Below are 22,466 nucleotides of genomic sequence, written 5' to 3' on the forward strand. Positions count from 1 at the left end.
GCTGGATTTCTTCCACATGCTAAAGAGTTCTGGTTGTGTATCCGCAGTTCGGGTCCTCTTCTCACTGTAGGTTTAGCTTCGGGTTGAATGGAAGCTTATTGCTGTCTAAAAACAACCCAGCTTGGGAAAAGCCTGCTTGCAAACATGAGAAAGTAACAAAATGTGCTAATTGGTTTCTTAGGAAAAAAGCACCAGCAGTGAAACTTTTCACACGGAGTATTTTGCCAGGAAGTGTGTCAGTGTAATACACAGACCTACACTCTCCGCATCATCTGTGAATGGGGAGTTTTCACGGGGGTGGGGAGAAACCTCTGTCCCTTGCCCTCAGTCCCTGAAACACAGTATGAGCCCCCCCTAGGGCTTTTTCTTCCCACCCCCGCCTCTCTTTTCATACGATGGGGCAGTCGCTCTCCATTGTTGATGGCTCCGGCGCTTATCGGGGCAGGACTGGGCAGATAAGCTATGTTATGTCAAAGCTTGCTGTAAATACTTTCGGGCGCTTACACTCAATTGAGGAAATACTGAAAACATTATTGCAGAAACCGTGTGGGAGATGTTTGGTTTCACACCAAAACAGGCCAATTTCTCTTTCTGCTTAGTTTTTGACGGCTTAAGGTGAGGGTGGAAGAAATGAACTGGAGAACTGCAGAGCAGGCGAGTCTGAAGCGCGGGAGACCAGGTGAGGAGGGCGGTGGCGGGGGCTCCGTGCAGCCCGGTGTCCCGGAGCAGCCCGGTGTCCCGGAGCAGCCCCGGGAGCGGGTGCAGCCCGGTGTCTCGGTGCGGGCCGGGGTTCGATACAGCCCCGGGAGCGGGTGCAGCCCGGACCCCGCGCACGGAGCGGTGCCCGCCGGGCGGCGCTGCGGGCCCGGGGCGGGCGGGCGGCGGCGCCTCCGCCCCTGTCGGGCGGGCGGGGAGGGGCCGGGGCTGAGCCCCGCTCGCTCCGCTCCGCTCCTCTCCGCCGGCTCCTCGGCAGGGCAGCGTCCGCCGGCGGCTCGGGGCGGAAGGCGGCGGGCGGTCGCGGGACGGCGGGCAGCGCCCTTCGGTGGCAGAGGTACAGCTCCCCTCGGGACTCCCCGGCTCCCTTTGTTCCGCGGCACCGGGGGCTCCGGCAGCCGCGAAGATGGGGAAGGGGATGGGGAAAGGGATGGGGTGGGCGCTGCAGCGGGTTGGGGCGGTGGTGTGGCGGCTCGGAGCCGGCTCTCCTGTGAGGAGGTACCGGCGGTGCTGGGTGCGGGTGCCGAGCGCGGCAGCCCCGGCTCCTCCTGCGCGCCCCTTCCCCGCTCTAAACTGCGGCTTCGGGACGCTCTGCGAGCGTGAGGCTGCGAGAAGCGTCTGGCGGATGGCAGCGGGCTTGGGACAGCTTCATTGAGACATGAACACGGTGCGCACACATGCAGGGACGGTCCGGGGCTCGCTCCCTCAAATATGAGAGTGTGTGTGTGTGTGCGCTCTTTCTGGGAAGAGAGGATGGCATCTGTTTCTTCTTGTTTAAAATAATTACCCTGTGTGCGCGGCTTTGCTGAATTCAAAAGAGCGGGCTCGGCTGTGGGGCTCGGGGGAACCGTGGGAAGAGTGCTTGGTAACTTGGAGCAGGATGATGGATTCTGCTGTCGGGTAACACTTGGAGAGGAGACTTGAGGAAGGGCTCTCCAGGGCAGGGTCATTGTCCCAGAGAACTTCCCTGAGAGGACGGCATGGTTGAGCCTCCCAAGGAAGATCGCCTGTGTGCGCCCATGGAGGCTGTTGGGATTCGGTGTGGGACATCTGCTGTCGCTGTGTTTTGGGAAGGGCATCCCTTTGTTCCTCGGAGTGGCCAGACTCCCTGCTGGAAAACAATGGCCTTCCTTAGCAGAGCCACAGGGAGCGGGGCTGGCGGCGCAGTCACGAAGTGGTCCAGTGCTTGCCTTGCCCACGGTACCTCTGTGCTCACGCGTCCGTGCTCACACGTGCTGTTTGCTTTTGCCGGTAATTTAAAGCTTTGAAATTTCAGACCATGTCATTGAGTCACTTGCTGTGTATTTAGGACCGCTATTCTAGGGGACAAATGTAACAGTAACGAAATAAAAGCTAACTGCTCTTAAAATTTATGTCAGAGAAACTATTTAAACTGTATCCAGATTGGAAATGATCACTGGCGTAAAGGTCAGGTAAAACTCCTGACTTTGCGATTTTTGTGTCGAATCATGAGCCTTCCATATCCGTCTGTCCTATTGTTAATTGTGAATTAAGGCTGGCAACAAGCTGCCCATCCTTCCCTGGATGAATCATCACTTTGTCAAGCTCTGTGTCAAAAACAAGGCATTCCCCAAAAGTGTGCAGTGTTAGAGAGCAGAAATAGTCCAACCCATCTGTTAAAGTAAAGTTGAGTCCCTGGCTGATTTTAAACATATGAAAAGTAATGACATTCTTCTCATCACGTGCTTCTATTTCCAGTTGTCGCAGACCTGAGTTTAAGAATGTCTTCAATTTAGTGCTTAATGCAGTGTGCTGCCTCCGGCTTAATTTTGTGTGAAGGTGTAAGGGTTGGAGCATTCCCATTCTTCCCAAAGTAAAATAAAGAGGTCACTGCTTATGTTGGCTTGTAGCAGTTACTGGCGTGTTAGGCTGCCACAAGTTCCTCCATGTCCTTAGGATGTTTCTGAAACACCCATGTGGTGTTGGATATCTAAAAGGCTTCTGGTGCTCCTTATGAGCACCACAGTCAGATTGATGTGAAGGTGAAAGGACTCATGAAAGTATCTTGAATCCCAGAAGCTTGCCTTTTTATCTGCCTGGGGGTTTATTGGTTGTTTTTTTGTTTGTTTGGGTTTTTTAAATTTTTTTTTCGGTTAGACACTTTGTTAAGTCACACCTGTGGGGAGGAACTCTGTGTGGAAATGATGACAGGGGCCAGTAGTTTAGCTCTGTTGTGTTAGCCCTTTCACACATTGTGCAAGACTTGATCTAATTTGCATTTAGAAGGGCAAATGTACATTGCAAGCCTACTAGTGCTTCTGGGGGAAGGGAAAATAAAAGTCTGGCGAATGAGGAGAGGAAGTGGGAGAGAGCAATTGGAAACATAAGCCATTAATTTTTCCCACTGTGCAGTCTTAAGAAACTGCTGGCAACATACTGGAGATACTCTGCCTCATGGAAGTGTCAGGGACTTGCTTCACATGATTCTCTGAGATCATCTGGTTTCCCTGAGCTCTGTGGGAACAGAAATTCCTCATGTTGGAGTCTGATCTCATCTTCCTCCAGCAGTAGTAGTAGCAGCAGCTTGGGAATTGGAGAGGAAGGTGAAGAAAGTGCCAGTGGGACAGTTTGGAGAAAAGTTTAGTTCTGGTGTAGGCCAAGCTTGGACACTGTTTCCTCCTTTCATTTGCGTTGTGTGGTCAGAGCTGGGATAAATGCTGACATATCCATTAAAGTTCAGTGCCCTTTCAGACTGCTGAGCGTACTTAGCACAGCTCATGTATGGGACTGTCCTATAAATCTTATATTTCATTCATCTTTTTTTACTGTACTAATGAACAGCAAACTGAAATGGAAAGTAGTGACTGTATGCATCAAGCTTGGGGAATTTCCTGAGTTTGATTAAAGACAAAAATAAAGGGTTTTTCCCTCCCTTATAGCTACGTACTTAGTGTATTAAATTCTCAGAGCCTTCTAAGTAGCCTCTTCTGTTTGTTGTGAGACTACTGGCAAAAATTTTAGGAAGGCTGAAGTAGCAATGACCAGCCCTGGAGTCTGTAACTTGATCTACAGCTTTTTCTCTTCAACTGGGAAAGGAAGTAACAGCTCTTGTTACACCCTTATGTAACCTCTCCATTCATATCCTCCAAAAAAGAAGGAAACCAGAGTTTGATTTCTGGTGTATAAGCTAACATCAAGGCATGCTTTGTCATAAAGAAACAGTAAAGAATAACATTAATTTTCTTCTGTTTTGCAGTTCCCAGAATGAAAAAAAGACCCAAAACTCACAATGCGTCCAAAAGTTAAATATTTTGATTTTGCACTGATGGGATAGTGGAAATCTCTGCAACTCTTTGTCATATGCTGTGAAGCAGCTGTTAAAGAGGATACTGGAACTGCAACAAGGGTCTTTTTGTGAATCTTTCCTGGTCTATTTGAGCATTAGTCTCAAAACATTCATCCTTTGCAGTTGTGCCCCAGTTTGCTTGTGGTTTGGGAAAGCTTGGGTCTTTTGGTGTGTATTACTCTAGATTTCAGTTCTAAACAGTGTGGGAAATCAGGATCTCTCTTTTTTGTTTGTTTGGTTTGTTTTGATTTTTTGTTTCCTGATAGTGGCATAGCTTTTAAAGAAAACTGTACAGAAAGTTAATATTTTTGCCTCTCCCAACTCCATTTTACTTGGAAATTTTCCATTTGGTATCACCAATTAAGCTTCTATCAATTTCTTGATATATTTATTTTAAGTCTGGTAGTGAAGTCACTGTGGGGTTGAGACAGCTTCAGAGAGAAAGACTAGTACTTAAAAATACAGTTTCAGAGGCAAAGAAGAATTATCAAGTCCTCTTTCCAGATGCAAACTGGTTGGGGAATTCTCCTATGCAGATTGTAAAGCAGGAGTTACAGACTCCAGAGGCCAGAACAACATCTTTCTTCCAGTGCTCCAGCTTTTGAGAGGTAAGCAATCGAGAGGTGGTCTCCAGCCTAAGTGACCAAATTTAACACTTCAGCAGACAAGCTGAAGGCTCAAGATAAGGAATCCAAATATCCAGAGTCCCAAGGAGTGAGGGTGAGAAATGTTTACTGTCCCTAAGATTTTCTTTCCTTTGCAGGGGTGGGGAGTGGGTGTATCTTTGGCTCAGGTAACTGCCTTGTCTCTGGCTTTGTGAAGTGCTGCCCTGGAATTGCTTCTTCAGTGTGGGTGTACTAGTAAACTTTTTCTTCTCCCTGTCTTGGAGAGGCAGCAGCCCTTCCAAGGGTCTTACATTGGCAGAAGTCTTTATGTTGGTGGGCAGGAGGACCATGAGAGCAGAAGACTCCAGGAGGAAAGTAAGAGCATATATCAAGGAGAAAAAGAGGAATAGGTTGTGAGGAATAGGTGCAGAGTAACCGAAATGTTGGTGGTTGTTGTCCTATCAGAAGTGCTTGTTGTGGATTTCTTTATTTTCTAAATGGAGGCAGCAAGGAAAGACTCCTTTTTCCCTACTGTAAGCAGAAACCAGTTTTTGAAAGTCTGTGACCACAGCCTGGTCAACACTGGTACAAGTTTCCTGGGCCCACAAATATGTGTTGTATGTCAGCTCTCTTGTTGTTTGCTTTATGCTTCCTTTTCTGTAATATTCTATAATTTTTATAGCTTGTACACTGTAAAGTGCTACTGGGGGTACTTTGAATTGCAATAAGAGTACAAATATAAAATTACAAATCAGAATAGTTAAACTGTAGGCTTTGCCACAATGGAAAAAAAGAAATAGCAACCCCTGACATCCTGAAATGTTTTGTCACACCCTGAAAAGTTTCTACTCTTTTATATCCATTTTCTTTATGGAGTCTGTTCTCTTTTTGTCTACAAGTGTGTATTGGTGTTTGAAGATCTTTAAAAAGACTGGGCCTTAAGGAAACCATCAGTTTTTATGCACAGTGGAGTGTATGCAGTGTCCTGATACTGTGCTTAAATCCTTGCCAGTAACCTCAGAAATGAGGAAACTGCTGGGTGATGAAGTGTTGAATTCTGTATCTTGGGAAAGCACAAGCAAAGAAAGTTACACTTACTCTCCATGTTTTAATGCCTTTGTGTTAAAACAATTTGAAGCACAATTAAGGGTATCCTTTTAGATCAAAGAGGTATCCTTAAAGTCCTTATTGCATAAGGACTCTGTGGATGGCACTGCAGTAAGAAGTCAGCCCTGCTTTTAGGAGAGCTGTTAAAGGGAGTGAGTTGCTATTAATCCTCTCCACTGTTCCTCTATGAAAGCAAATAAACAACTTAATGTAGAGACACTGATGAAGATATGAAATGCCATTTTTTCTGGGTCTCTGGGAACTAGTTCACTGTCCACTTAATAGCTTGGCTAGATCTTCATGTCTGAGGGCTGAGAAAAAAGCTTCTCCTAGCAGAGCTCATGCTTACCTGATATGAAAGAAGGGATACCTGGCATGTCTAACTTCCAGCAAAAATAGCAGCTGCTCTACCTTGGAGACAGGGCAGCAGAAAGGTGGTAGAGGTTGAAAGGCAGATTGTTTTTGGGAATAAATAAGCCTACAAGATAAACACATGGTTGCTTGAATGTCTGGAGACCCTTGCTAACTTTTATGTGTGTAAGTAAGTCTGTGACTGATGGAGAACTTCAGGTTTGTTGTACAGAGTAAGTAGGGAATTCCCTGTGAACCTTTGGAGAAGGAAAAAGACTTGTGGAGGGGATGAAAATGAATCCCTTTCTCTATGAAGGAATATTCCTGTAGTGATGAGGAAATATTGCTGTTATGATGTACCAGGAATCCTCTGTACAGCCTAGTTTAATCCCTGCTCAGCCAAGATGGGTTCAAATAGGAGAGGGAGCAGAAAAGGGTGATTGGGATGGTCAAGGGGGATGGAAAAGCCACTGAGAGGGAAATAGGCAATACTGGCTATGCATTATTTGGAATGAAGTCCATTGAAATGAACCTCCATCAATACTTCCCTGTGAGGAAGAAAACACATTTAAATTTAAAAACAAAACTAAACCCCAGCAGCATTAGCAAAAGCAAAACGTGGGTATTAGCTGATCAGGAATAAATTTAATCTAGAAATAAGGCACACTGTAAGAAGCATTTCTCATGGAGAAGGCATGAAAATTAAAAATGAAAATGAAATGAAAAGTGGCTCTCTGGAGCAGTTTAATATAGTAGTCATGGCTGTAGGATGTGGTGGGTTTGAACAGAACAGATACAGCTACAATTGCCATTGTTCAGCTCACAGGCTGTCAGGCTGCCCGAGTTAAAAGGGCTCTGGAGATTACCTTCAGTGATCAAAGAGTTCAGGGCTCTGTTGAAACAAAGTTCACGCCAGGAGAAACCCTGGAAAATCTTTTGGCAAGCAAGGTTAGAGTTGGACCTCGTTGTGCCTTGTAACAGGTTTCTGGAACACGGGGAGCTTGTGTGTATCTCCTGTGAATAGAACTTTTTGCTTCCTAAAAACTGCCAGATGATAGTTCTCACTGAAACACAGCGAGGGGAGATTTAGCTGTGAGTGTGCGCTGAGTTTGCCTGCCCTGGGACCGGCTGTTTTCTGTCTGTGGAAGGGAGTTGCTTTCTATTGATGTTTTAAGAAGGTGTCCCTCTCTAAGTCTATGAAGTTTTTTATTTTATTTGGAAAATCTCTGTTGATTGTGCTAGTTGTTAATGAAAACACCGTCTTGCTGGATTTTAACTTCATGGATATCTGGGCAAGGGTGATTACCAGGTGTTGAAATGCAACTTCATGAACACCTCTCATTGTCTGAAATATCTCTTGATACAGTACACAGGAAGAGCTGGAGATACATTGATTTAGAAATTGATGACTTTTATCCTCTGATTTCAGGTGTCTATCTGAAAACTACTGTTGAGGATGAAAATGACAAAATTGTGGATATAGGTCAACTGCTTGAGACAAACAGAACATGTAATTTATTTAAGCCTTGTCTTCCCTTAATTAGATTCTTTTTTATCTTAGGGCAAATAATGTTTCCTGTTCCTGCAACACTTGCATCCAAATTCTTTTATTCCCTTCCTTCATTAAAAAATAGAAGTGTCTTGCTGGACAGAAACTGATGTGCAGAATAGACAGTGATGGCAAGTGGTAGGGTAAAACCTTGCACTTCTGTCTTACCTTGGCAGCTACTCCTGGGAGAAATGGGACTAGTCAGGTCTGACTTCCTGCAGATTTTTCTCTTGTGATGGATTGACTTGCAAAGAAGTAATAATTTCCACTTGAAGCTTTTTCTCTAGCTAGGGAATTTTGCAGAGCAATTTTTCTGCTCTGTGGTACTTAATAAGGGGTTTGTTCTCCTTGCAACCCATGTCTCTGATGGAGTGCTTGTGCTCAGATCTCTCCTGCCTGCTTTTGTGTGGAAAATCAGCTGTTCTGTTGTCCTTTACTCTGTCCTTTCAAATAAAATTCAACATTAGACATGTCTGAGAGAGTAGATGCATAGACCAAGAGATGTACAGCTGGCATAATTTGTCTTATTTTCATAAAATACTAGGCTAAAAACATTCCAAACTTTATTTACAAATATTTCAAGGACCCTGATGGTGAGGTTTTCAGGAGGGGAAACTGCAGTGGGCTAGAAGATCATCTATGGGGTGGTATTTGGGCAGCTTCTTCTCCTCCTGTTTTAAATGGAAAAAGACAGGGAAATTTTTGCTTTACCCAGACTTTTACTGCTTGGAAGATGATGTGAGTGCATGAAAGCTGTGGAAACTGTGAGTGCTGACTGCTTTAGGAGTTAGGGTACGCTCAGTTATTGTGGCTGACTTGATGCTGGGTAGATACAGGCACCAATGCCCCTTCTGGGATCTGGATTTCCTGAAGCTCCTGATTAGGTTTGTGTTCATCTGTGACCGGTTTTAAGCCTGGTTCAGTGACTGTTGTGACGACTTTCTGTGGCTGCTTTTCCATCTGCTGTTGGCAGCTGAGTGAAGCTGTGGTGTTACCTGGCCTGTTATTTCGTTTTCTGCATATCTGCAGGGCTTATCACCGACTGCTTAACAGGCAACAAAGCATTTCAGCAGCAGATTAGTGCTCTGGTATTTTAACCCTGTAGTATTAGGACATCTCTTAGTACCTGCCTTACCAAGGATGTACATTAGTGTTCACTCCAGTTGCTCCACCCTGAGCAGATCTTTTGCCTGATCAGGGATGTGTGGTTCCTGTGCTCACTGCAGGAAAGCAAGGCTTGCTCTCTGCCCCTGTGCTTATGTGGAATAGAAAGTAAAAATCCTGTTTTAGTCAAAGATCTCGATTACAGCTGATTGCTGGATTGTTCCCAAGGCACTGAAACCTCAGTTGAAAGAAGTGATTTGACTTTGTGAGGGCTGATTGATTGCAAAAGTGTTTTGTGGGGATCTGCTACTGAGAGCTCTTTTGAATCCGAGCTCTGGTGTGGTGTGGTGACAAGCTACTGGTGTGTGACATACAGCAAACAAAGAAGATCCCCTAATATAAATAAATGTTACCTTGGTTTTCGTGCCCCTGTTCTGCAAACGTAACCTTTGTATTGGGCAGGATCCCCCAAAATTGGCAGAAAACCTTAAGCGGCAGCTTGAAAGGTTAAGATAATCAGTTTAAAAGGGCACCCACTGCTTAGTGGAGTTTGGCTATCCAGTAGTAAAAGATTTTAATTTATTTTTTTTTCTGAAAGAACGAGTGTGTTGTCTATGTGCTCATATCCTGTACTGACAATTTTTTGAAAGTTGTGCTGTCCAAAGAACACTGCCAGTCTGAAATCTAGTCTTTGGTTTAGGGGGAGAAGGCAGGACCTTTGACAACTTTTGGCTTTGCAGTCACATTTTGTTCCTTATTTTGAAAAAGTTTTAAGGAAATCTTAGTAAGGTGTATGTGCCAAAATTGGACCCTCTTTGTTACTGAATACTTTATCCCTTTCTGTAGATGTGGACCTGGAATGATTATAAAACTCTGTGGCTAGGCAATGACTAAGAAAAGCCTAAATATAAGAAACCGCCATGGATCCTGTTTCTGCTGAACTCAGTGGGAATTTAACCAGAATTTTGGATGGTAAATAGCCTTGGAAATGAAGACCTAGATGCATTGAAAATGCCCAAGGTGTTTTCCCCATTAAAAGAAAAAAAATAAAAAAGGACTCCAGAATAACCATTTACAGAAAAGGCCACTTCACACCTATAATCTTTGAAGCCTCTCGATATAATCCAAGATGTAAAGGAACATTTGCAGGATAAAAATGGAGTAGCAGACATATTTTGACTGTATTTTCACAGCTGCTAAAGGAGAGTGCCTTAGCAACGTTGAAAGACCCAAATGTTTTTCCCAAAACCTGGTGTGACTGTGTGACTGACCCAGATGAGTTAAAGCAAGGCAGAAAGTTGACTTAGGAAATAGATCAACCCCAGAGTGCGATTACTGGTGGCAGTTATTGTGTTGTGGTTGCAAAATAATTATCAGAAGTAATTTGAAGACATGTACTGCTGGGACTGTAAAGGAGGAATAATAGAATAGATATACCCCACGGTCTCGTAGAGCAGGTAATATCCATGCTAATGTTATTCAAACTACTGGGGAAAAAAAATAACAAAGTAGCCTTAGAGAAATGCAAACACAGCCCCCTCAGGCTGCTGAATTCGTATTTTTTTTTTTAAGGAAGAGAAGGAGGGCAAAGCTGTATCTTCTGCATACATGGCTCATTTGATTTTGGTTTTGTGGTAAGGTACTGTGCACCTTTTCAGTGATACCAGAGTTGTTCATAGTCTCATCATAATATGAACAGAAGCATGAGAGAAGCATCTCTCTCACTTTAGGGGAGATTACTGCTTAGTGTGGGTTGTAACCAAGCTGATGTAAAAATAAAAAACACCCCACCCCCACACCAAAACAAAAACCCCAATACCCCTCCAATAAGCCCTAAAGAACTTCAGCAACAACAAAACCTCTCAGTTCTGCATTTATGAGGAACCCGAGTCCTGGTCATGAAGAAAGTTTCATCCACTCTTAAGGTCACGAGGAGATAATGTTCCAGCAAACATTTTGTACATGTCCTAATGCAGTCTAATTATCCCACTATCAGTTTTTCTAAGCTGCAGTTAAGTCTCCATTGTTAAACTATTAAAAGATGATATTGCCTCACGTGGTTCAGCTGTTTGTTCAACAGTACCTTAATTGGCCTGATTCTTTCTTGAAAATTACCCAATCTTTAGATAAATGCGTGGTGCTTGGTAGCAGAGGCCAGCGGAACATTTGTTTCTCCTATGGAATTCTCTGGTCAGATCTTCTGTCATCTAAATTGCAGTCACTGGTGCGAGACTGCCCTAATCTGATGTTGCTGAAGGGCTGTTCCCTGTTAGCTGATGCTGAATGCAAACATTCTTGCGGTCCCAATACAAATACACCCCCTAATGATGCATTTTACTTTTGTAATTCACCAGAGCTGTTTCTTGTTAAGTGCTCAAGGAATCCGGCACACGTGTGCAATGTTCAGTGCCCACGGAAATTTAAGAGATGTTGCACAAGGCTTCAAATAACAGCTCTTGCTTGGTAGGTAAGATGTGAGAAACATTAGCTAACTCAAAAGGTCCGAATGATAAACTTTTTCAGTTTGGAAAATACTGATTTGTTCAGTAGGACTGCGAGAAAGAAATGAATTCAGAAGCTATTCAGACACTGGCGAAACCAAAGGGAGATAGTCAGAGGAAGCATTTTAGTTCTCTCAATGCTTTTACTGATGTTGCAATATCTATTAACATTCCAATCCTGCAATCTGTCCATCACATTCCTCAAGTCCATCTTCTTGCAGGACAAAGTGGTGGGCTGCAGCATGGAGTTGTTTTCTGCATGTGCCTTTCCACAGGGCATGGATGTGTCAGAGCAACAACTGAGAGCAGTCACAGCTGGGAAGGAGGGTGCAGGTGTTCCTGGCAGACCGTGGCCTGGCAGCAGATGGGAGGGGTCTGGAGGGAAAGCAAGGGTTTCCTCTGGATGATCTCAACATTTTTTCACACATGCTGATGTCGGGAAATGTAGCTCTGAGTGAAAAGGGCATTGTAACAGTTCAGCTGCAGAGTCTGCCTGGGTTTGCCTGGAGAACCAGCACAGGGTGTTTCCAATGAACTTGCACCTTTGGGGCATCAGTCAGAGGCTGGTGAGTCACAAGGTTTGCTGGGCAGCAGAACAGGATGAATTTAAATCCTGCCTCTTGCTAAATTGGTACTTAGGCTTGTCATGAGCAGCAGCAGGAGATGATGGTTGCGGCCCCTCTTGGTTTTGTTTTGTTCGAGTAATGACATTGTATCCCTGGCTGCTTTTTGCAGTGGCCTGTCAATGTCCCCACTCTGTGTGGGCTGATGATTGCTCCTGGACAGAGAAAACTGGGAAGGGGTGGGCAGGCATAATTACAGCCTGACAGGGGCTCAGGATCAGACCTGGCACATGAAATCAGTTTGAACTCCACTACTGAATTACTGATGTTGCACATTCTCCCTGTTAAGACTTACAAAAGAAAAATCTACAGTGGTTGCCGTGAAACCAAAGGCTTGGTGTTTTTTAAATTAATTTTAATATTTTTTAAAAAAAATTTTGTTTTTAATTTTCAAATAATCAGAGCTTGAAGCATACATGAGTACATCCGTATCCGTTTTGATATTAGGGAAATTGTCCTCTTGCTACAATGCCTGGAAAGAAAAAAACAAGCCACCTCTGCAGACAGTGATAGTTCCAGAGCACCAAACTCTTTAAGAGTGACCTAAGGACCGCACAGCTGTAGGAAGCTGCTGACAATTGTTGCTGTTCTGCTGTTGGAGGGTGATGTGGAAAACCTTGGACAATTCCGTAACGTGCTGTATGCCAATAACAGGGCATTACTTCATTTCCCCCGTAGAGAATGTGTGCATTTAAATGTGCAAGGCTTTGGGGGTTTTGCCTATTCTCTGCATTCTCTTCTATTTATAGTTGTCATTAACCCTTGTTTCAGAATGGCCAGTGATAGGGTTGCTGTGGCTGTGGGACGCTGTGGTTTTTAATTTGCCGTCCTTGTGCCCAAAAGGGGCAAGAGGGTTTTAGATTCAACTGGCCTGGCTGGATGGCAATCCCAGGCACTGCAAGCAGTGGATACAACAGTCTGTATTTTAAAAGGCTCTGTGTGGCGTGGGAGTTTGTGGATAAAAGCATTTTAAAGACATAGCCTGCCCAGCACTTCTTCTCCCAAGCATGTTGTCCAACATAAAACAGATCAAACTGTGAAGGATTACTGAATAGGCATTTAAATTTTTTTTTTCTGAGAATTGAAACACGTTGCAAATGTTCTCACTCCATTGAATTAAGGCTTAGATATAAAACCAAAGGGAGGAAGAACAGATTTGACAACTGCCTACAGAAAAAGGAGGTATTTTGAAGTGCTGCTGATCTTTCCTTTAGGGACAAGAGGGTAAATTTAGGAGAAGCCTAAAGTGGTAAATAGGTATGGATGAGACCAGGGAATGCTGAAGGAAGAATCTGATCCTCCTGATTCCTTGGGCACTGGGAGCAGGTTCTGGTCCCATCCTTCTCATAGATCTGGTTCTTGAAAATGGTTCTTGGGAAGCATTCATCTTTTTAAAGGTATACAAATACATCCAAAAGTAGAAGCCATTTGCTTTTATGTGCTGCTCTCCAAACTGTGGTGAGCACGCTGTCAGCAGTGCTGATGGGAAATATTAACAGCTGCAAGGCATCTGAGTATATGGCAAATACTTGGACATGGATTTGGATTGAGTTTCTGGGCTTTTTCTGATGTTTAGCCATGTAATGTTGCAAGGGTTTGATTTTTTTTTTCCTGTGTAGTGTGCTGATTTTTGACATTTTTTATAAAGCTACTTCTAAAATTAGCATTTGGTATTTTGAAAGTGCTTTATATTGATCTTCTACTATATTCTTCTAGTAGATTAATTTCAGTTATTGAATCCTATTTAATTGATTACTATATGTTTAAACATGGTTGTTTTCTCTTAGCAGTGCTTTTTTTCCTCCATTTTTTACCTCAGATAGACCAAATTATCCCACAGGCTGGATTTTCTTTTGTTAGCTAAACCAGAGCAGGGATTATGATTGGATTCCACCAAAGCAAAGGCTAACAATGCTGGTATGGCAGAAAAATCTTGAATCATATGTAAGTGCAGGAGGTGATCTTTGATGAATTGTTGCAAAGGCTAGGCTATTGAAAATGGCTTTGAGCAATCAGTGTTAAATAATTTGTCTCATCCTGTTTAATTTTTTCACCAAAACTAGGGTTTCTAGTATTTTCTAACTGACAAGTTAATGAAAAATATTTTAGTCATGGAATGCTGTAAATTATTGTGGAAAAAACCAAGCTGAAAATTAACCTTTGACCATAAAATTGAACTTTTCCAATATATTGATAAGTCAATATATGTATAAAACTTTTTGATCCAGCTTATAAAAGTATAGTGTCTTCCTACCCCTCTTCTGCAAAACATGCCACTTTGGGAATAATGGATGTTTTCGATGGGTTTGGCTGCTCTTGCTCTCAAAATTCCCAAGCAGTGATGCATGAAGTATGGTAGGTGGTATGTAATTTCACAATGGTAAATGAGGTATTGTACTTAGAACTTAAATTCTAGGTTTAAATTGCCCTTTTAAGGATTTTTGTGTTGCCTTTTTTAATATATTTGGCCACAAAGCCATTATTTAATAAGTTCCATACTTTAGAAGGGCTTTATTTTTTCAGCCTTCAAAAATTATTTGAGCATTAGTTGATGTATGGGAAGTAATTAGGTCACTGAAACAAGATTGGTAGTTTAAAGAATTTGTCTTAATAGGATGCAGAAGTTGAAGTGATACCTCTGAAAAGATTCTACAAATGTTTAAAATTTTTTTGGTGATTCAGAGAGGTGAACTTTTAAGAATGAAAGTCTCTTTCTCTACAAAAATATTTGTCCAGTGTTTCTGTTTAAAATAAATGCTTTTTTGTTTGTTTAGCAGAGTTGACTCAGCTTTGGTTGGTTACCATAGCTCAGCACTGTTTTTGCATTTCCATGTGAATTTCTAGTAATTCCCAGGCTTGGTTCAGGTTTTGGGGATCTTTTTGTATCGCTTTGTTAGCTGCCTGTGGAGCTGTGCTTCTCTTCGTTGCATTTGGAAAAACATCAAGCCAGACTTAAGTCTTGATCTGAAATCCCTCAAACGTCACTCACTGATGAAAAACATCAAATAAATTTTTGTGAAGTAGTGGCTGCAGGCAGAAGGGAGAGGTAAAAGACTTTGCTTGTTTTAAATTAGTCATCTGATGGAGGGGTACCACGGCAAGGTAGCACTGATTACATAAGTAATAGCTGCTCAATGGCATTTTGGGAAACAAGGAAAAGTATTTAGAACTAAAATGTGCAGCAGTGGTAGGCGGGACCAAGGACAGCCTGATAGCATTCTGTAGCTGGGAGGTGACAGCTGACTGGTGAAGTTGAGCTGTGCTTTGTGTAGCTGTGCAGTAGCTGGTCCTTGGTTTGTGTGGTCAGCAAAGCTGTTCTCTCACCTCTGGTTCCTGGCTCTGTTTGCTGGCTGCCGCTGAGAGTCTGTCCAGTTTTCAGCCTCCTCACGAAAGCAGAAAGCACTAACTGTGTGCCCAGAGTTCTTGAGGAGCTCAGTAATCTCCAGCGTTTGGATTGGAGGGACAAAAGGCTGGGAGGATGAAATAAGTGCCAAGTTTTAGCCTGACCTTGGCTTCTTTGTCTAAATGACTTCCTTTATCAGACTTGCTTACTTTGTTTTGTTTGATCCTGGTACCCTGTTCAAGCCCAGCTTCTGGCTTTTGCCACTTTGGTTATATTGATTCAGTGTCTCCACTTGTCAGCTGGATTGTTGCTGCCCCATGAAAATATTCTCTCAAGCAACAAAATTACAGGTAAATGAAGTAATTTGGTAGCTTCATGTAGCCAATACCAGCACTGTACTGGAATACAGGCACTGCAGAGCCCAGGGTTTGTGAACTAAGATCAAATACTGTGTTTTTTGTCTCTGAGTGGGTTCAACAAGTTGGTTTCTATTTCAGTATTAATGGAGTTGGAAAAATGCAAGTAAAGGTGAAAAGGAATTTCAGATTAGGGTTACTGACAAATTTAAACCCTAGTTTGGAGATCCTGATGAAGCTTTTGATAAAACACAGGCTTGCATGCACTAGAACATTGTGTTGAAGTTATCCAAATACTCTGGTTTGGATGCCCACTGGAATCTTCATTCCTGTTTCTAGGAGTTTCATGTATAGTGGACCAGAAGGCATTGTTGACTATTTTAAGTTAAATTTCAGAATCATGTGGACTACCTGGATAGATGCAATGACTGAGAATGTTCCTTGGAAACACAATTTTAATGTGGTGTTCTTTTAACTTTTATTCCTGAAGTAGTGTTACGAGATAATGCCTGTGAATAATTATAAAAACCTTGGGCTAACCTTTGGTGTTTGTTATAATCTTGTTTATTTTGTTTTTCCCAGGACAAAATGGCCAAAATGGAGGTCAAGACATCGCTTTTAGACGACATGATAGGGGTGGGAGATATGGTTCTCCTAGAGCCACTTAATGAAGATTCCTTCATCAATAACCTGAAGAAGCGCTTTGATCACAATGAGGTTTATGTGAGTATATGTTAAGTAATAACATCCTATGGGGAGCTGTGCTGTCATTCTTAAGATATGTGTTTATTTATAAGGATACACACAGACACAGTGCCTGAACATTATCTATTGTATTAGGGATGTTTTAAACCTTGTGCTGTAGTCTTTCCTGTACTGCATTCTTTGCATTTGATCATTCCCATCTGGGATATATTTCCTTTTTTCTTTTTTACCATTGCACGACATGGGGGACCTCTGATTATCATAAAGAACAGTTCCAGGACTGCTGCAGACAGTAACTTTGATGCTCCTGTTGTTAGAGGGCATCCCAGTTATAAATAATTCAGTTACAGGGAAGGCACTTTCAGGATGTTTCTGCTGAAGCAGAAACAATGCATGCTTGGAATATGCTAAGGGTAACTTAAATATTGTCTACTATCTTTGATTTGCAAAAAGGTTGTGTTTATTAAAATGGTTGGATTTGAAACTAAATACAATGAGCTTGGATATATGTGGAAGCAATCCACGTCTTCAGGCATATTAATCTCTGAGTGATGATCAGTAGGAGAGATGTTGTGAACTGGCAGTTGAAACAGAGGCAGGGAATGAAGAGGCAAATGGTGATTCCAGTTAAACCTTTCATTTCCTGCTTCATCTCTTTGTTCCACTTTTGCTAAAATGTGCACGGTGTTATATCTGTTATACTGCTTAGGCTGCGTGAATTTAATGGTTTGTAGAGACTTTCCAAGGCTGCTGGCAAGCCTAAATATTTAAGCCAAAGTATATCTATGATCTGCAAGCAATCATGTCTGCAGCTTACTAAAATCAAATAGGTGTTCTGTACTTAATTATAATTTAGCATTCTAGTTTTCATTCTTGCTAAGCATTTGAACCATCATGGTTTCATTAAATAGAAAGGAGAAGGTATGGGAGGATCTCTGCTATTTTTGTTTGCTTCTTCTGTCTCTTAGTTATAGTCTGTGCTTTTGTACCTCTGCTATCCATTGTCTGCCACATCTCAAACAATTTTCTCGTTCATCCACACCTGCTCCTTTTTCTGGAGACATTATGTAGGTAACACACTGTTGCTCCTAACTGCTATTGTATCATCTCCATCAATTTGCTCCTTCAGGTTGTACTGACAAATTAAACAATAAAATTAGATTAAGAAAAGGCTCTTAGTATCCATGAAAACCTCGTTGAAGATGAAACCTAAACAATGTATATTTGTGGAAACATTTATTCCTCAATGGTTAAAAAAGTTAATTTTTTTTTTTTTTTGTTTTTAAACTTCTGTTATACCTTTGAGAGTTACATTTGAAAATCTTTGTGTCTTAAATTTTCCTCGTTCCTTGAAGATGGGTTTTGTTCCCTATGGATAACTCTTGGATGTTAATAGAGGCAAGTAGATATCAGACTTCTCTTTTCTGCTCTTTCATCTTGCTTCTGGTAAATCCTACATTCTCAACAACTGCAGTGGCTGCCTCTTCTGGGATTCATGTTTTTTTTTCTCCAGTCAATGGCTTGTATGCTTAACATGTTCCACATAAATTTTAGGGTTAATATTCTATTCCTGATGCCTACAGTAACAGTGGATGATACTGAATCACCTCATTCCATTTAACTCAAGAAAATATGAAGGAAAAGAAAAGGAAAGAGAGCTGTTTGCCTGGAGATTAAATGAGGCAGTAGCACCCAGCCCAATCTTTGGGTCATACTTGAAAGTTTTATTTAAAGCATTAAAGATGCAAACCTGTTGTGTGAGGGCACCCTGGACTGTGCAGTTTCTTAAGAAGGATTGCTATAAATCTTATGGGAGTGGATTTCTCAAGGGGGCTTTTTTGTTGTTGTTTGTTGTTTTTTTTTTCTGTCAACTACATCTTCATGCTTAATTCAGACTGGATAGTTTTTTCTCAAAAGAAAATGGGATGTTTTAATGGCAAATGGGTGTTTTGTTTTGTAATTGTCTGCTGTTCTGAGCTAGCTGACAATGTGTGTTCAAACACACAGTTCTTTGAGATGGTGACAGAGAAGTTTGTATTTCTGCCAGTTTCTGATTCTGCTGCACCTGACACTGATGGGCAGTGAAATTGTCTGTATTATGTGCTTTGGTAGGTGATACCAGGTGGCACATTACCCTAGCAATGTAGAATCCTTTGGCTTGCAGGTGGGAAAACCTGTTTTTTCAAGGATTCACTGTGTGTGAATCCACAATATGAAGGCCAAATGTTTCAGATCTTTGCAAGTGTTAGAACATTCACTACATACAGTGGTGGAGAAAAAGAGATGTTCATGCCTGTGCCACATGCTGCTACCAAGTATGCAAGTTACTTAGCTTGTGATCTATTTACCAAACCACTTGAGGAATATTGTCTTCTCTCCATATCAGCTGAGTTTTGCTGTCTTGCAAATTTTCACGCCTCTGTTGCATATTTTAGAAAACTTGTAAAACAGTAACAGTTGGAATAGTGCTCACTGTAACAACCATGTTAATTTTCAAGTACAAACTCTTCTCTACCTTCTCCTTGTTGCCACCATTCATGGCAACTACACTTTGCATTTCTGGTTTTAGACTCTGATGAGGACAATGGAGCCTCTGTTACACCTGGAAGTAAGGCTTGTTTTACCATGTAAAATCTGTAGTTTGCATCCTGGGGAAACCAAATTGTGCTATTCAAGAGCTGCTGCCGGTGCTTAACCAAGACTGCAGATTTCTGCTGCTCCAACAAGCTACACAGAGAAATTGACCTCTCAGGATCCTTTCAGAGGGCAGTAGGAATGGATTTGTCCTTGAATGGCTCAGCTGTGGGCTTAAGTTCAGCCCTCATGTCAGTGTTCCACTGCAGGCATTGCCAGAAGTTGTGTCCAAGTTTAAAGAACAAAGTCAAGGTGCAGCAAACCAGGCTTTACCCAACGTGGTTTTCTAAGCTGTTTCCTGCAGACTGAAGGCTCTGTCTGTGCTGCATATGTTAGTTTTAAAAGGGAGTTGCAGTTGTGTCCTTCAGAAGGGTTTGTTGTGAGGAATGAGACCTGTAACATGGATAGCTTTGAAGAGGCTGTAAGGTTGGCCAGATGCTGTGCGGTCGTGTCAGCCAGTCTTGGTAGGTAAATGCACAAAGGGGACCCAGTGGAGAGATGAGCACAAGCTCTTCAGTAAAGCCTGTTGTGACAGGGTGAGGAATATTGGTTTTAAGCTCAAAGAGCGTAGATTTAGACTAGATAATAAGCAAGATTATTTTTTTTTTATGATGTGGATAGTAAAACATTGTAACAGGCTGTCCAAGGAGATGCCCCATCCCTGGAAACATTCAAGGTCACCATGGAGATGGACTCTGAGCAACCTGATTTAGTTGGAGATGTCCCTGCTCACTGCAGAGGCGGTTGGACTACAGACCTTTAAATTTTCATTCCAACCCCAACTCTTCTGTGATTCTATGAAATGTGAGAGTCAGATCGAGCCATCAGTGAACAATGCCAAACCTCTCCCCTCCCCACAGCCAAAGATGACAAGATAGTTGGGCTCATGCCACTAGAAGATTTTTTGCCTTTTCTAGTCTCTTTCACAGTTGTTATGTTTGCTGTTGGAGATCTCAGTGCCAGCTCCATTTGCCCCTTTGAAACTCTAGATCTACTCCATAAGAGCTCCCTTTACAAAAGCATTTAGATCTGCATTCTCTGATGCTCCTTTTGTATCATCCCAGGCACGTTTGCTGTAAACCCTTCAAAAACATTGGCAAAGTTTCATGCCATGGTGCAAACAGGTCAATGAGTTCCCTCCTAAGAGGAGGGAACAGACTGTGGCTTCATTGACCTGTTGTTCAATTTTATGTGTATTTGGTGGAAAGTTGAATAGACTTGGGTGTTGTGTTACATACTAGAGCGCAAAGCTGGAGGCTGTGCCTATAAAAATAAGCATGAAGGCTGGTGGAGCTGGAGTTAGGCCAAATATTCTACTAAAGACCATCAGATTCTGCAGTAATCTCATGCTGAGTGGCTTTGTGCAGGGGGAAGGGTTTGTTGGGTAACACGCATGTGTTAATTGGAAATGGGAATCTTAGAGTTTAGTCATGTCTGGAAATGTCTGAGGTATGTCTGACCAAGAAAAATCTCATTAGAAAGCTGTAATTGTTTATTATATTGTTTTTGCAACTCTTAAACTTTACATTGATAAAATTTGCATTGCTGTTCCACAAAAGTTCTTTTCTGTAACTGTTGGTAACAAAAGCCCGTGGGAGTCTTTCGTTAACTTTACGAAGTAAAATGTGGCTCATGGGCAATGCATTAGCAAGTAGGAAAGAATCCCACAGTGTTGATTATTTGAAGGTTTCAGGGAGCAGTTTGTGTGGTTAAAATGTGTGACCTGCAGACCGCATGGAAAACTTTAAATACATTCATAAAGTTCAGTTTGTGTGTGATTGATGAATTTTTGACTGGTTCTGTTGAACTCCCTCTCTTAAGGTTTTTTTTTAAATTGGCTGAAATATGCTCACCCAATCCAGTTCAGCAATTACTTTTCCTTTGCTGTTTGGGATGCTGACAAATGTGAGGGGGCATATGCATTTATGGTGACTCATGAATGGTAGAAATTTTGGATAAAATATAGTATTTGTATTGGTCTGAACTTATTTTTATGTTGTTGGGTTTGTTGGTTTGTGAGACATGTGTAAGTGTCAAGGGAGGTGTGAGGAGTCTGGAGGGGGGTGGAGCTGTGTAGGCTCACAAGAGTCAGACTTTAGAGGTCAGATATGGCTTTTTTCTGCTGCCCTGCACATTTTTCCCCACAGTTATGTTGTTTCTTGAAGTCTTCCCAAATTTGCAGAGGTCAACATTTTGTTCCTTACAAGAAAATGTTTGTTTGCTTTTTGTTCTTACAACAAAACAGAATCTTTCTCTGATGTCAGCGTTAAATTTGTATTTTCTGGTGCGTGGAGTTTGTGGGCTGCTTTGGACAGCAGCAGTCTTATGTTACTGAACATTTGTTGTTTTATCACTGAAACATTAAATATTTGGCATTCCAGGGTAATAACTCTGTTTTATCTGTTTGAGGTACCATCCTTGTGGCTGCCTTCTGCTGGCATGGCTGTTGTGGTGTGCTTTTTCATAGACTGACCTCTTTCCTCTTGATCTCTATTGTTTTAATATGCTTTAATATTTTAGGGTTAGACTTTTTTTTTTTAACCTGCCTTTACTCCACTCTGTGTCTGTCTATACTATTGAGTCATCCCATTTGCAGCTACCTTAGATTGTTTAGTACTTCACTGAATTGCTGTCAAGCACAGTGGCTTTGTTCCTGCTGTACTTGTACCTGGTATTCCAGATGCTACATTTACAAGAACGGGGTAGGGAATTGAATTATGTGAATGAGACCAATTGTCCTGGTCTGCATCAGCCTTGTGTGACCATCCTGTTGATGCTGTGAAGAAGAGAGACTTTTGGTATTAGGAAACACAAATGCAGCTTACTGGGAAGTTCTGTGTCGTAGTAGTAGCTGAGAGACTGTTGAAGTTCAATTTTATTCTCAGTTTCATTACCTCCTGATGGCAGCATGATCATGGTCACCTGCAAAATGTTGTTGTTGAGGCCAGATGGGGTCCTTTGTTGGGTTTTGACAAGGGTTGCTGTACCCTGTGGATTTTGGGTACATCGTAGCTGCGTGTGTGCTGGCTGCTAGCAGAACTGTGCTTTGCAAGAGTCTTTCCTCCTGCCACATCTGACCCTGCTTTCTTGTGCTTTCATGTGTTTACTTGTGTTTATCCAGCGAGCCCAGCCAGGGCTGCTGACTTTCCTTTGGGAGTTTGAGGAGTGGCAGGTGTGGTGGCTGACCAGTTTCTTAAAGGCAGGAGGGTTTGAGAGCTGGATCAGAGCAGCCATCCATCCGCCTGTGATGGGAGCCCAGGGGACCTGAGTTTCCTCCCATCTCCTTCTCTTCCTCCCTTGGGGAATGCCTGTGTCAATTTGAGCAATTTTCCCATCAGTGCCTCAACAGTTTTGCCCTTTGAGGGAAGCTACTGAGTTGTAGTAATAATATTGTTGCAGCTGCCACAGGCTAGGACCTTGAAGCCTGCTGCTTCTTCAGATGTGAAGAAAGGCTTGTGTGCCCAAGGCACATCTTTTGCTGTGATAGCTTGTGGCCTAAGAAGTATTCTGCCTCCCTGCAAATCTTGCTTTGCTTTGTTATCTAGATAAAAATCCTGTGGGTCCTCT

At 42.4% G+C, this 22,466-nt stretch overlaps 1 protein-coding gene across 8 annotated transcripts in view; it reads left to right on the forward strand.

Moving 5' to 3' along the window:
* Window positions 1–507: 507 nt before the first annotated feature.
* The window catches only part of MYO1B (myosin IB), a 106,586-nt gene continuing 84,627 nt past the window's right edge, over window positions 508–22,466 (forward strand). For 5 of the 8 annotated variants that reach the window (XM_015634913.3, XM_015634915.3, XM_015634910.3 and 2 more), the window contains exon 1: window positions 16,143–16,283. In XM_015634913.3, the coding sequence (XP_015490399.1) occupies window positions 16,149–16,283 (135 nt within the window). In that variant the 5' untranslated portion in view covers window positions 16,143–16,148. Of the gene's footprint in view, window positions 680–948; window positions 1,052–15,535; window positions 15,555–16,142; window positions 16,284–22,466 lie in introns of those variants that run through there. The other 3 variants (XM_015634912.3, XM_015634911.3, XM_015634909.3) reach the window with 3 other exon arrangements.

The sequence above is a fragment of the Parus major genome, chromosome 7 (assembly GCF_001522545.3).
Source record: "Parus major isolate Abel chromosome 7, Parus_major1.1, whole genome shotgun sequence".
NCBI classification, from domain to species: domain Eukaryota; kingdom Metazoa; phylum Chordata; class Aves; order Passeriformes; family Paridae; genus Parus; species Parus major.